This window comes from Triticum aestivum, chromosome 5B, assembly GCF_018294505.1.
Source record: "Triticum aestivum cultivar Chinese Spring chromosome 5B, IWGSC CS RefSeq v2.1, whole genome shotgun sequence".
Classification (NCBI taxonomy): Eukaryota; Viridiplantae; Streptophyta; class Magnoliopsida; order Poales; family Poaceae; genus Triticum; species Triticum aestivum.
Window position 1 is genome coordinate 574,394,469 of NC_057807.1, and position 14,644 is coordinate 574,409,112.

The following is a 14,644-nucleotide window of genomic DNA, read 5'->3' on the forward strand; positions in this document are numbered from 1 at the left end:
CGTATAGATCCCATAGATCAAAGAGCGCTTGCATGTAGACATAAATTTGGAGGGAACTTGTGTTTCTAGGGGTGAGGGGGTGAGGTGAGGCAGCTTTGCCTCTAATTGCTTCATGCGGGGCGCCGCCGAGAGGAGGTGCGGGGAAAGGAAGGAGACATTGACCCTCGCCGCCGCATCCAGGTCATCGTCGCCGTCTGCCGTACGTCGCCTCAGCCTCCCTGCCAACCGCCGCCGCATCCAGGTCATCGTCGCAGACTTGCCGTCGCCTTAACCTCCCCTTTCGCCGCCGTCTCCATCGGCCTGCTCTCGCCTGCACGCGCGTGGCGATGGCCTGCGCCGGAGTCCCGACGGCAGATTACCTCGAGCAGCGCCGGAGCTGCTCGAGCGGCGGCGGATCTCAGGACCGGCTCTATGTTTTTAGAGGGCACTGGCCACTGGGGCGAAGTCGTTAACATGGGCCTTTTCAAGGAGTAGGGCGTTTTGTATCTCGGCCTCCATCGAGGCCGAATTTTTGAAAAAAGTTAAAATTCAAAATTTCCGGTTTCAGACAAATCTGGAAAAGTTTGTACAAGTAAACAAGGATGTGAGGTGGATGTGTGTAAAAGTTCAGGATGAAATACGTTGAAATGCAACCTGTACAAAAAAAACAAATTCATGGTCCGGAAGGATGAATAGTATCATGTGCTAAAAAGCTTCAGATTTTTTTTTGCACAACCCTCATTTCAACGTATTTCGTTCTGAAAATTTACACAATTGCGTATTATGCCTTCATCTATATATGTATTTTTTCAGATTTTTTTAAATGTAAAAATATGAATTTTCTAGAATTTTGAATTTTGCATTTGGAGCTCGGCCTCCAAAAGCAATTTCTGCTTTTCAAGGCTGACTATTAGGGCAAAGTATACAATTAATTTTGTTGAATTAATTGGGGTCAATTCAAGCACCTGCATTGAAGTAAAAATAAATGGCCACAAAAAAGTAACAATGCTAATGATGTAAAGAAATGTAGTACATGGAGTATAAATCAATTGCAGATAGTCCAAAAAAATCAAAAACAATTTTCTGCAGAATTAGAAAACAATTTTGATGCTTATGTTAAGAAGGCCCTAGGTTATAATTTTGCATCGGGCCCCCAAAATCTTAAGACCGGCCCAGAGCAGCAGCGTTGACAAAGAGGATGTGGTGGATGCAGAGGAGGGAGCATGGAGGAAAGTGGAAGAAAAGTGATCCGCGAAGGAGGATTTGAGTGGGCTGCGGTGTCGAACGCGTACATGGCGGTGGTCCAGACGCCTGCAAACCTCCACCAGTTTGTGTTTGGTTTGCAGGAACTCGAACAAACGGACACATCCACGGCGGTTTGCAGGAACTCGAACAAACGGACACATCCACAGTCAAATACGGGTCCATGTACTATGTCCAAATAGTTCGGTCCGAATGTAATGCAGACGTTTTGAGGGGAGATGCCCTTACACTACACGCGCACTGTTTTTATTTTCTTATCCCTTTCTCGCTGACAGTGCATCGATGGTTCATAAATTACAAGTGGAGCCGGTGCACCACACCTCATCATAACGACAATTATTTCAGCGCACACAGCTGCTACCTTCGCGACAGTGCCAGTGGCCCAGCTTGCCTCGCCTTCCTGCCATGGCACACATGTCGCGGATCGGATACGATCAATTGGACAGCAATATTTCCACTTTCATTACCGGGGTACTGATTTTTTGACCGAACGACAGTGCCAGTGGCCCAGCTTGCCTTCGCGACAGTGCCAGTGGCCCAGCTTGCCTCGCCTTCCTGCCATGGCACACATGTTGGCAAGAATACAATGTTGCCGAATGAAGAGGATGATCGAATGGGATGGCTCACAACTTGCCCAGAGCGGGAGAGAAGTGCTCATAAAATCAATTGCCCAATCAATCCCGACATACGTGATGAGCGTGTTCAAACTTCCAGCGTCCACATGCGAAGACCTAATGAGAATGATTCGCAACTTCTTTTGGGGAGTAGAGAAGGGAAAAAGGAAGATGCACTGGAGAGCATGGATCCACCTTATAAAACCAAAGTCATAAGGGGGTCGCTGGCCCGCCAAGCGTGGAGGCTTTTGACTAACCAGGAGAGCCTTTGTGCCCGTGTCCTGAAGGTGAGGTACTACCCTAACGGTAATTTAGATGACACTGTTTTTTCAGGAGGGGCCTCGGCGACTTGGAAAGGTGTGGAACATGGACTGCAGCTCCTGAAAACAGGGCTGGTTTGGCGCGTGGGGAACGGCAACTCAATTAGAATTTGGCGTGACCGCTGGATCCCGAGAAATGGCAGCGGAAGACCGGTGACACCGCAGGGCCGGTGCCGTCTCCGTCGGGTGAGCGAACTGCTGGATAACCATGGTGCTTGGCGGATGGATGTGGTACGCGATACCTTCTTCCCGGTGGACGCCGAGGAGATAGTTAAGATTCGGACATCACCTCGGATGGGCGACGATCTCCTCGCGTGGGGTCCTGAGCGTAACGGACACTTCTCGGTGCGGAGTGCTTATCGACTTGCTTTGGAAGATCATCTTCGATCTTCATCAGTCGCAGCGAGCAGGGCACCGGACGGGCGACGAGCCGTCTGGGCTTTTATTTGGAGGTGCCCTGCTCCTCCTAAGGTTCGCACTTTTACTTGGCGCTTGATCACGGACTGCTTGCCCACTTGGGTTAATAAAAAACGGCGAGGATTGGAAGTTTCTGACCAATGCCCTCTCTGTGCGATGGAGCCGGAGGACACATTTCATGCCTTTTGCAGATGTCCCAGGGCGGTGGCCCTTTGGCAAGCGATGGCAGAGCAATGGCGAATTCCTGCTGCTACGACATTCCATCGGACGGGCACGGAGTGGCTCGCCCAAACTCTTTGTGACCTGCCTGACACGGAGAGGATGGAACTCATGATGACCCTTTGGCGCTGCTGGTACGTGCGCAATGAAATGACACATCATAAGCAGCCTCCTTCGGTTGAAGCGTCCAAGAGGTTCCTTCTCAGCTATGTTGATTCACTCGTGGGCACCCAAAACAACCCGAGTGCAAACCCGGCGAAAGGCAAACAAGTGGTTGATGTGGTGACGCCCAGCAAGCCTGTACCACATGCTCGGGTTGCGGACGAGGCGCGATCACGATGAACTCCTCCAGCGGATGGGTGGACCAAACTCAATGTCGACGGATCGTTTTGCGCCTCCACCGGAACGGCCGGCGCTGGAATGGTTCTACGGGACAGTTTGGGTAAGATCATTTTCTCATCATGCAGAGAACTGAGAGCATGTGCAGAACCTTTAGAAGCCGAACTTCTATCCTGCCTGGAAGGTTTGAACCTTGCCTTGCAGTGGACGCAGCTACCTATTGAAGTGGAGACAGACTGTCGTGTTGCTCTTAAGATGATCACAGCAGTGGACAGAGATCGATCCCGTTACTCCATGCTGGTTGATCAGATCAGGAGGCTTATGTCGGAAGGGAGAGTAGTTAAGCTAGCTCATATTTGTAGGGAGCAGAATAGCATCAGTCATTATCTAGCTAGCTTTGGTAGAACTGAATGCCGCACGGTTGTATGGCTGGGGTCGGGGCCAGGCAATGTCCCTGATCTATGTAAGACTGATTATGCTCTTGACTGATGAATAAAACTCCCTTTCATACGCAAAAAAAAAAAGAATAAGTACAACTTAATCGGTTGGCTATTTGTTCGATTATGACTGGAGTTTAAATACGTTCCAAAATGAAATTCACTGAATGGAAGATAAAAATCATGCCGTTGTTATGTGTTGATTTGAATACATGGATAATAAGTTTTTTTTCGAACACACAAAAGCTTTGTGTGCCGATGCACTAGAAGCAGAAGAAAAGAGAACCATACAAATAATGCGCCGTCGCGAGGCCGCGGTTACTGACAAGACCCACCTGGTGGCTTAGGTCGAGCGACCATCAAACCACACAAATATACACAGACAACGCCGACCCAACTAATAACGACCTAAGGGATCATAGTTAGTGTCCAGAGCTCAACCTCCATTGAGAACGTTGCTAGCTGTCTGGACGGACAATCACCATATGGCGGACAATCCTTTTGCATTAGAGAGTGTGCCCAGAGCTCAAACTCCACCGAGACCTGTCGCCATAGCTCGTGGGCGACAACAGTCGACCTTTGAAAAATGCGCCTGTTCCGCTCCTCACAAAGCATCCATACCCTAAGAAGCACGGCGAAAACAAATCCCTTCACGAGACTCCAGCCACCAATTGACGAGTGTGGAGTCCGGCAATGGAACCATGTGTCCCAAGCCGCAGGGAGAGAATGCCATGCCATACGTTACACGAGAAAACGCACCCAGCTGTGAGGTGGTCCACAGTCTCATTGTCCCGATCGCATGACCCTAGTATGCACAGGCATGAGAGGGGAAGGTGGGCAAGTCCTAGGGCGGAATAATAACTTATGAAAATACAATAATACACATGTGCTCAATAAAAGGACAGCCCGGTGCATGTAGCTCCCGCTTGCGCAGGGTCTGGGAAGGGTCCGACCACTTTGTTTTTAAAGGGCAACCTGGTGCATGTAGCTCCCGCTTGCGCAGGGTCCAGGGAAGGGTCCGACCACTTTGGTTCGACCACATGTGCTCAATCTATTAAAGAATATTAGATAATTATATTATATGTTCTGATCCTTTGTGTTTTTTCCTACAATACTTTATCGAAAAACAACTTCACGTACATAAGCGAACATTTTGATTTCTGTATCTTTTTTTGAATGGTACCCACGAAAACTACCTGTTTGAAATGAAAAATGCAGACAATCTTCGAAAAACTTGCCAAATGGATTCCAGCAAAGGATGGATGGATCATGGATGGAATTGAATGTTGGTGGTTCATTCTCAACAAATGGACAAGCAGGGCGCGAGCATGGTTCTAGGGGATCCCAATGGAGCCATTAATTTTTTGTCTTGCAGACAACTTTTCTCGTGCCGGGATGCTCTAGAGGCAGAGCTATGTGCTGTCATGAAGGGGATTTCCTTGGCGTTGTAGAGAAATGGTGTTCCCATAGAGGTTGAGATGGACTCGCTTGTTGCGGTGCAGATGATCCAAGCATGAGAATTGCATAGATCAGTTTATTCCTCTGTCGTCAAAGGAATTAAATATCTTTTTCTCTTCATGAAAATTGTATTACTCATTTTAGGCGCACTCAAAATAATATTAGTGATTGTTTAGCAAACTTTGCAAGAATTGAGGGTAGAACCACGTTAGGTTCTGGCCGTCCGAGTGCTTTATAAAAGTTTCTGTCGTTTGAGATGACATTATCATTGACTATTACTCATACAATTCTTTACCCATAAAATGAAAAAATGACAAGTACAAAACCTCATGAAGTGGACTTTTTTTTTTGAAAAACTTTCGATCTATTCATTTTCAATCATGATAGTACAACTAATACTAGAAATAATACAAATTACATCTAGATCCATATACCACCTAGCGACGACTACAAGCACTAAAGGGAGCCGAATGTGCGTCACTGTCATCGTCCCTTCCTCGACGGAGCCAGGCAGAACTTGTTGTAGTAGACAGTCGGAAAGTCGTCATGCTATGGCCCCATAGAACCAACACAACAGAACAACAACCGTTGTCGATGAAGAGTAGTGTAGATCAGAAAAAATCCAACCTGAAGACACGAGAACATAGACGAACGATGAACAGATGCGAGCAAATCCACCGTAGACAGATCTGCCGGAGACACGTCCTCACACGCCCACCGGCGATGGAAGCACCACCGAAACGGGGCCTAGAGGGGAGAACCTTATTCCATTTTTAGGGAGCCGCCACCGCCTCGTCTTCCTTAGCAGGACAGAAACCCTAACAAAACTCGAAGAAAGATCTAAAAACGGAGCCCTCCCACCAGCAGGAACCATGATCCACTCTGTTCCCATGACTCTACGGCCGCAGGAGACGAGGCAGACCACCGACGGGAGGCAAAGAAACCCTAGCTTTTTAGGGGAGGTGGCGGCTCATGAAGTGGACTTTAGCCTCATGCATACAACACAACATTACACCAATGTTCAAACAAACGTATTCACGAGGTACAACATAATTTTTGCACGGAGCAATGAGAGTGAACTTGCGATTTGTATCTATCTTTTCGGTTAGATCACCTCATCTCAAGCGCGGAATCTTATGAATGGATGGGAAACTATGATGATTCATAGATCTGCAAATGTTGGTTTACAGAGCAAGGCCGGGATGTGAGGATTGCATTCCTCAAAAAGCATCATATCCTCTTTCCCTAGGGAGAAAGCAGAAACCAGAAACAAGTGGAGGTTCGATCTCTCACCCAAAGCAATTCAAGGGTTAGGAGGGTGGTTATGCCTCTAATCCTCCTAGTCCATCAGAGATCATATTCAAATTTGACACATGTGTATCTCATAAAGGTGAAATATTCTGTCAGTCGGCTGTCGATAGCAGGATGCATATGGTGTCTTTGTCAATCTTACTATTTCAATTTCACGAAGGTACTCGATGTATGTGTTTCTCAAAAAAAAAAAATTCCCTGGGCCACAGATTAGTTAGTCTGTCCTCTCAAAATATAATTTTACAACATTGCAAAGGATTAATTAGTGGTAATTTTTAAGGTAGATTATAATTAGTGGGTTAATCGGGTCGTCCCTGCACCCGCAGAAAAATAATAAAACGGCGGTCCAGTCGCGGGGGAGAGAGGCAGCCCAGCAGCGGAGCGAGACGGACGAGCGCCACCGCCTACGGCCTACCCACCAGAAAGCGGCGCGGCAAGGCAAACCCTAATCCCCGCGCGCCACCGCCTCTCTCTCTCTCTCCCGGCGCCCAGATCCGGCCCTCGCCCGCGATGGCCGAGGCTCCGGCGGCGAGCCGCAGGGCGGAGGAGGCGGGGAGCCGGCGCCGCGCGGAGGAGGAGGCGGAGGCGGCGGCCGCCGCCGACGGGGACGGGGACAGCAGCGTCTACACCTCCGAGGACGAGGGCACGGAGGACTACCGCCGCGGCGGCTACCACGCCGTCCGCCCCGGCGACACCTTCAAGCAGGGCGCCTACGTCGTGCAGTCCAAGCTCGGCTGGGGCCACTTCTCCACCGTCTGGCTCGCCTGGGACACCGCCCACTCCGTACGTGCTGGCCACCCCCTTCGCCCCGAAATCCCCTGTTCAATCACCCCGTTGCCTCTAGGATTCGCGACGAAGATATCTAGGATTTTTTTTTATCGATCTGGATGCAGCGGTTTGCCTGCCCACCAACTGTTCGCTCTTTTGCCTCAGAGCATATGCAGAAATGCCAAGTCCATTTCTCATTATTATTACTGTTCTATCCCTCAATCCTATCACCCTGCACGAGTTTACTCCTCTTGGTTCAGCACTGCTGCTGCTGTCCAGTGTTTCTGAATCTGTTGGTTATGTGTGCAGAGGTATGTGGCCCTGAAGGTGCAGAAGAGCGCACAGCACTACACGGAGGCTGCCATGGATGAGATCAAGATCTTGAGGCAGATTGCCGATGGCGACCCTGAAGACTCCCGCTGTGTTGTGAAGCTTCTTGACCACTTCAAGCACTCAGGCCCCAACGGGAGCCATGTCTGCATGGTGTTTGAGTTTCTTGGTGATAACTTGCTCACCCTGATCAAGTACACGGACTATCGCGGGATTCCGCTTCCGATGGTTAAGGAGATATGCCGGCATGTGCTCATTGGCCTTGACTACCTCCACCGCGAGCTTTCCATTATCCACACGGATCTGAAGCCTGAGAATATATTGCTCGTGTCCACCATTGACCCCTCGAAGGATCCCCGGAAGTCAGGTGTGCCACTGGTGCCCCCTGCTGCAAGGGCCATCGAGCCACCTCCAAGGGCACCTGCTGCACCATCAGCTAGTAGTGGCCTCACCAGGAACCAAAAGAAGAAGATCCGGAAGAAAGCCAAACGTGTAGCTGCTTCAACTTCAGAAGGCAATGGGGCAGTGGCAGCTGTTGACACGGACGAATCAGATGATAAGGGAGATTTGAGTACAGCAAATGAGGGCAGTCCTAGCGAGGATGGGGACAGGAAGAGAGGCGGGGGACATAGGCGGGGCAGCAAAGGGACTAGGAAGAGGATGGCGATGGAAGCTGAACTAAGCTGTAAGCTTGTGGACTTTGGGAATGCATGTTGGACGTACAAGCAGTTCACAAGTGATATCCAAACAAGGCAATACAGATGTCCTGAGGTCCTTCTGGGCTCCAAGTACTCTACATCTGCTGACCTGTGGTCCTTTGCATGCATATGCTTTGAACTTGCCTCAGGAGATGTGCTCTTTGATCCGCATAGTGGAGATAACTTTGACAGGGATGAGGTATTTCTGTTCATTTCCTCACTTTGATTTCGACTGAGAACATACTTTCAACATTATGGATTTGTACTCTGTTTATGACCTGTTAAATTATATCCCCTATTTTAATTTAAGAAAGGTAGTCATCGCAATCAACAGCTGACTCTATGATACCTACATTCCAGCACTCTAGTTTTTCTTCCATACCCTTCATTTACTTCTCCAAGCTATACTTGAAAACCAAGCCTCTTGTAGCAGGTTCTTTTTTGTTGCAAAATTTTAATAATTACAGTTAAACTTGCATTGTTATTGTCATGCTATTATATATCTCTTCTGGTTTTAGTTAAGCGTAAGATCACCAATCTTTTAATGATAGCTGGGCTTGGGCTTGAAAGACGTACATGCAGTTTGGTTGCTACTGGGACCGCACAAGTCATGGCCCAGTTTTTTTACTTAGTAATTTTGGGTTCTTAATTTTTTTAAGACACCCATTTATTCCAGCTACATTTTATGAAAATATAATAAACTAAACTAAATAGCAGACAATGCTATGATGTCAATAGCCATCTGGTTATGAAGCTGTCATTTTAATCATGAAATAGTCACCGACGCTCTCTCTTGCAATTTCTGGAAACAATTATGTGTCGCCTCTTGAATTTGTGCTAACTTCACACACCGTGGGCTGAACTGGGATCTTGGTATTTAACCATGATAAGTTAAAGGTATTTGCAACATGTTTAATAAAGTCACTTTGGCTTCGTTGTGTTGTGATATATTGTACTATTATATGGATAGCTAGAAGATGAAAACTATATTTGTCTTAGTTGAGCTTAAACTAAATCCTTTATGCTGTTTGTTCTGGTGGATTGCATATTTCTGCACTCAACTGCTGAGTTCCACTACATATATATTATTCAAATTCTTTGGAATCTCATTTATGAAGATCTCTTTGAAAAGTATGCTGAGTAATCTCTTTATGATTGTCAACCATGAAACTTAGTTCGGAACACCATACAAATTAAAAGTAGACTAAGACATGATATTTTTTATATGAAATTGTCTATCTTTACTCTCATTTTGGAGTTCATTCTGAGCAATTCCCACTTGAAGCAGGATCACCTTGCGCTTATGATGGAGCTACTTGGAATGATGCCTCGAAAGGTAAGGGTGTTTGCATTTTCCTTTTTAAGCAAAATGCTATAATTGTTCGTAGTTTTGTGATATATCCCAAGTTGAATTTCCGTTTTGTAGATTGCCTTGGGTGGCCGATACTCACGTGACTACTTCAATCGTTACGGGGACTTGAGGCACATCCGTCGCTTGCGGTTCTGGCCTCTCAGCAAGGTGCTTGTTGAGAAGTACGAGTTCAGCGACATAGATGCCATTGCCATGTCAGACTTTCTCGTCCCGATACTTGATTTTGTTCCCGAGAAGCGTCCTACAGCCGCTCAGTTGCTCCAGCACCCATGGTTTGATGCTGGGCCCCTTCGACGGCAGCCCAGAGTGCTGGCGGACACAGCTGAGAATCCAGTTGATGGCGCTCCAGAGAACAAAGGCAAGGAGAAAGACGATGAAAGAGATGCAATGGCTGCGGAGCTGGGGAACATCGCCATAGACGGCGCTTCTTCATCCAAGATAGTGAAGGATCCCCAAGCAAGCTCCAAGCAAAAGATTGCGAATGGTACGCCTTCTAAGAAGTGAGGTGCCATTCGGTCTACAAGGCTCGGGTTTTTGGTGAAGATTGCTCCATGAGTGGGAAATGAGTGAGTGCTCGTTAGGTTTGTGATGTGTTAGGATATCTACCCGTGCGAAAAAGAGTAGTAGGCCAGACATATGTTGTATGAGGTTGGTCGAACAGGATTAGATTTGTTGGGGTTGATGCGGCCCCTGACCTTTTTCACGGACATATTCTTTTGTACTATCAGAATCTGCAAATTTTTTTGAATTGTTAGATGTGTGAGCTACGTGAAAGGCGTTGTGGATTGTGAGGCTGTCTTCCGGCAGGCCTGAGATACTTTTTACTGTCGGTTAACCATAAGTTCACTCTGGCTGTATTCTGCTAAGATCGAATAATAAGGTGCTGATTGTGTTTGGGTAATTTGAGATGTGCATATAATGGCTACGCCCGGTGATGTCGATCAAAATGATATCTTCACTCTAATGAATGTTCAACGCACTCCATGCGTTTGCAGAGTAATCTTAACAGAATTCTGGGGCTAGGCTAAATAGCAATGTTGTTTGTGTACAAAACGACGCCGCCCGACGCAGCAGCGACATGGCAAAGGGTTCTTGGTAGAATCAGGCATCGGCGCCGTGCACCATCCTCTTGACCAGCGTGGCCATGTACTTGCCGTGGTGCTCGGCGAGGGCCAGCTCCAGCTCGCTGGGCGGCCTGGAGTCGTCGCCGGCGAACACCCCGGCGCCGTACGGCGAGCCCCCGCGGAGCTCCTCCATCTCGAACATCCCCTCTCTGAAGGTGTACCCGATGGGCACGAACAGCATGCCGTGGTGCGCCAGCTGCGTGATCGCCGTCCACCTGCACACAGACAGAGGAGACACAAACGGACGAACACTGTTACGGCTGGCCGGTGGCAAAACCACGCGATCTCGCGGCGGCGATGGACGGCGTGAAAGAGAAAGGCTTACGCGGTGGTCTCCTGGCCGCCGCACTGGGTGCCGGTGCTGACGAAGAAGCCGGCGGGCTTGCCGGCGAGGCGCTGGCCGCGGCAGAGCTCCGCGGTGGAGTCGAAGAAGGCCTGCATCTGCGCGGCCATGGCGCCGTACCGCGCGGGGAAGCCGAAGAGGAACCCGTCGGCGTCGGGGAGCCCGCCGGGGTCCGCCACGGGGATCCCCTCCGCGTCCATCTCCGCGGCGGCCTCCAGCGCGCCCATCCGGGCCAGCACGGCGCGGGGCAGCGTCTCCGGCACGCGGAGCAGGATCCCCCGCGCGCCCGGCACGGAACCCACCCCGCGCTGCACCGCCCGCGCCAGGCGCCGCACGTTGCCATACATGGAGTAGAAGACGACGTAGATGCGGACCTGGCGTGGCGACGGCGCTGGCTCCGGCTCCGGCTCCGGCGCGGCGGTGGCCGGGGCCGGCTCTGGTGCGGTGGTGGCCGGGGCCGGGATGAAGGTGCGGTCGCGGCGATGCGGGGGCGGGGGGCGCTGGCTCTTGCTGGGCAGGCAGCCGCCGCCCTTGCCCATCGCTGCCGGCCTGCCGCGGCGGGGAGGGGAGCGACGCCGGTCACCGGCTTCACTCTGACACGACACGTAGGAGCAGCGCGCGCGATCGCGGCCAACGAACACCGCTGCGGCCGCCGGCCCGTGCGGGTGGGTCGTAACCGCACGCAAGCTGGGCCCGTGCGGCCCTGGCAGCAGCAGGTGGGATCCAAATGCAAGCCCAGTGGATCGTGTGAGGCCCGGTTTTAGTCTGGGCCGCGCTCGGCCCGATCCGAACCTATAAACAACCTACCCACGTGAATTTACAAGTCAACCACTACTAGTTTCCCTCAAAAACAAAAAGTATTCCTCTGCTCCTGCACGCCCGCGGCCATGGCGAATCCGGAGGCCAGCAAGCCGCCGGGACCGGACGAGGCGGCGCCGGAGCGGCGAGCTGACGAGCCGGCGCGCACGGACGGCGCCGGCAACACCCCTCCCCCGCCGGTAAGCCGCTCAGAGCACAAGCATCCAGCTAGCTTACTATATCTGTCCGATTACTGTAGAATCCTCTCTGAGCAATTATCGGCCTGCAGTTCCTGGAGGTGACCTGCAGGAGCTCCGGCGAGGTGCGGCGGTTCGCGGCGGGGACGACCGCCCGGTACGCGCTGCACGCGGTGAACCGCAAGCTGGCCCCCGGCGCCCCGGCGGCGCTGCACGTGGAGGCGGCCAAGGAGGGCGAGGAGCCCGTGTGCTTCGGCCCCACCGCGCCCCTCGCCGACTACGGCCGCGGCTGGCGCCTCCAGACCGTCACCGAGCAGGACGCGCCGGGCGCCCATCACCACGCGCACCACGCGCCGCCGCACGGAGACGGGGGGAAGGGGGCTCGCGAGAGGGAGCTGCTGAGGAAGAAGGGCTCCTCCGTGTACCTCGCCAAGATCGGGCTCGCCTTCGTCTTCCTCTTCCTGCTCGGCGGGCTCTTCACCTACCTGCTCGAGACCATCCCCGACATGATCCTCGCCTCCACTCCTCCTCAGTCCATGTAGCAGAATTTTCGATCCATTTTGTCATATTTGGAAGGGAATTCGTGTTCCTTTGTGAAACTTGTACCAGAAACCACCACAGCCGATCAAACAATTCTCAACAGCAACACCATGACGAACGAATTCGTCTCCTGTACAATTTTAATTTTCTTGTGTAATTGTTAGCCCGCATTGCGAAGTCCAATTTGGTGTCCTCATCTTCAGGATAAATGTCAACGACGGCTGTATGATGATGATGAACCAATCAACCATTGGTATTCTAGCCCAACGCAGAGTCCTCTGCTCTTCAGAAACGAACTACTATCATAACCGGAAGACGTTGAAAATTCAAGAGCAAGCAAAACGCAGGAGTATTATCATGTCATGTTTTTTTCTGAACCAAGACTAGAGTGTCCATCCAACACACCCCTGATGCATTTTGTCATCTTGGAAGCCAGCTGATCTCGCAGTCCTCGTTGAACATACACATAACGGCGTCACGGAGACGCGACGAGGAAGAGGAAGAGGATTCCGTCTTCTGTAATTATCAATCCGCTTAATTTTTGCAATTGTTAATCCGCTTTGCGAAGTGCAATTTGGTGCCTCCAGCTTCAGATGAATGGCAGGGACAACTGTGCCCGAGTATGATAATGAACCAACCAACCAATGGCTGGAGCTCTAGGTAATCCAGCTCTGTCTCGCTGTTCCTTCAGACGTTAACGATTCTTAATCCGTTCTGCGAAGTCCGATTTGGCGTCTTCACCCCATCAGATAAATGTCAACAGCAACTCTACCCACGCACAACAATGAACCAATGATTAGCTTTCCAAGTCAACAGCAACTCTACCCACGCACAACAATGAACAATGATTAGCTTTCCAAGTACTCCCTCTGTCCCATAATATAAGAGCGTTTTTGACACTAGCGTAGTGTCAAAAACGCTCTTATATTATGGGACAGAGGGAGTAGTTCAAAGCTCAGTTATACTGTAGAACAGACTTTCAGGAGTTCAATGGTAGAACACACAAGACAATGTGCCTGACACGGAAATAGACATCACAATATGGCACGGCATGAAAATCATCAGCTGAGCATATCAACAACTATTTTCTTCGGCGAAAAAAGATCAACACCTATTTTGTTCCTTGTCACATGTTACAGTTCAACCGTTACTGTTTATTTCCGTGTGTGGCAGTATGCTATAGTACACACCACCACCAAGAAAAGCATGTTAAACAAAGTAAAGCTCGCAAAGGAAGACAAATTTTGTCTCTTATTCCTAGTAGTATAACCGAGAGAATTCTCACAGAAAAGCGGGTCTATAAAGTGCCAGTGTCCGGAAAGCAAGGTCCGATAGTGTGCGGCGGCGGCGGCGGTAGCGGTTGCTTAGTGTCGTCGTCCTCGGCGTCGCCGGCAGCCGCTTGCCACGTCGATTGCTCTTTGCCATCAGTAGTGGCCGCTTGCCACAGCATCCTCGTCGCTGGGTGCGAGCAAAGGGGAGTCTGTTGCGCCTTTTGCTCTTGCGTTAGGTCCATGAATATTGCAAGCCTCACAAAGAATCGCCATTGTCCTCGTGAAGAATGATGCCCCGTGCAGATCGCCGAAACGATTCCTCATTGTTTCCAAGATTGGGGTCATCCCGAGAGACTCGGAGGTGAGTGGAAAACATGTCCACCAGGAGGACTCTCTTTCCGTTGGCGGCGGCGCCCCGGCGATCCCCGTCGACATGCTTCACGATTGAGAGGCGGCTCTTGAACGGACAGTCTAAAGACTAACGGCGGCGCAGGATTGTTACGGACCGGAAATTATAAAGTAAATCGAGATTATTTAGCAGAAAAGCCGACCTAGCTCAGTGGTAGAGCGCGTGGCTTTTAACCACGTGGCCGTGGGTTCGATCCCCACGGTCGGCGTTCTTTTTTACTGCCTCAGAAACACACCACGGATAACACTCTTTTTTTTTATAAACACCTCACTCAAAAAAATACCCAAGAGTGTACTTTTTTTTCTGCCTCAGAAACACACCACAGATAACACTCGAAAAAATACGCAAGAGTGTACTTTTTTTCTGCCTCAGAAACACACCACGGATAACACTCGAAAAAATACGCAAGAGTGTACTTTTTTTTCTGCCTCAGAAAC

At 50.3% G+C, this 14,644-nt stretch overlaps 2 protein-coding genes and 1 non-coding gene across 3 annotated transcripts; 2 read left to right on the forward strand and 1 right to left on the reverse strand.

The window, feature by feature from the left end:
* The first annotated feature begins 6,722 nt into the window (after positions 1-6,722).
* Positions 6,723-13,100, forward strand: LOC123113310 (SRSF protein kinase 1). Its single transcript, XM_044534507.1, has 5 exons — positions 6,723-7,140; positions 7,435-8,352; positions 9,442-9,489; positions 9,580-10,025; positions 12,100-13,100. Exons 1-5 carry the CDS (start codon positions 6,868-6,870, stop codon positions 12,527-12,529), a joined length of 2,115 nt encoding a protein of 704 aa, XP_044390442.1. The 5' UTR covers positions 6,723-6,867; the 3' UTR covers positions 12,530-13,100.
* On the reverse strand, positions 10,463-11,830 carry LOC123113309 (probable NAD(P)H dehydrogenase (quinone) FQR1-like 1). The gene is made up of 2 exons (XM_044534506.1): positions 10,975-11,830; positions 10,463-10,864 (listed from the first exon to the last, which is right to left on the reverse strand). The coding sequence occupies exons 1-2, from the start codon at positions 11,529-11,531 to the stop codon at positions 10,627-10,629; spliced, it is 795 nt and encodes a 264-aa protein (XP_044390441.1). The 5' UTR covers positions 11,532-11,830; the 3' UTR covers positions 10,463-10,626.
* A 1,243-nt stretch (positions 13,101-14,343) lies between the features above and the next one.
* On the forward strand, positions 14,344-14,415 carry TRNAK-UUU (transfer RNA lysine (anticodon UUU)). Its single transcript has one exon. It is a non-coding gene; the product is annotated as a tRNA-Lys (tRNA).
* Positions 14,416-14,644: the final 229 nt, after the last annotated feature.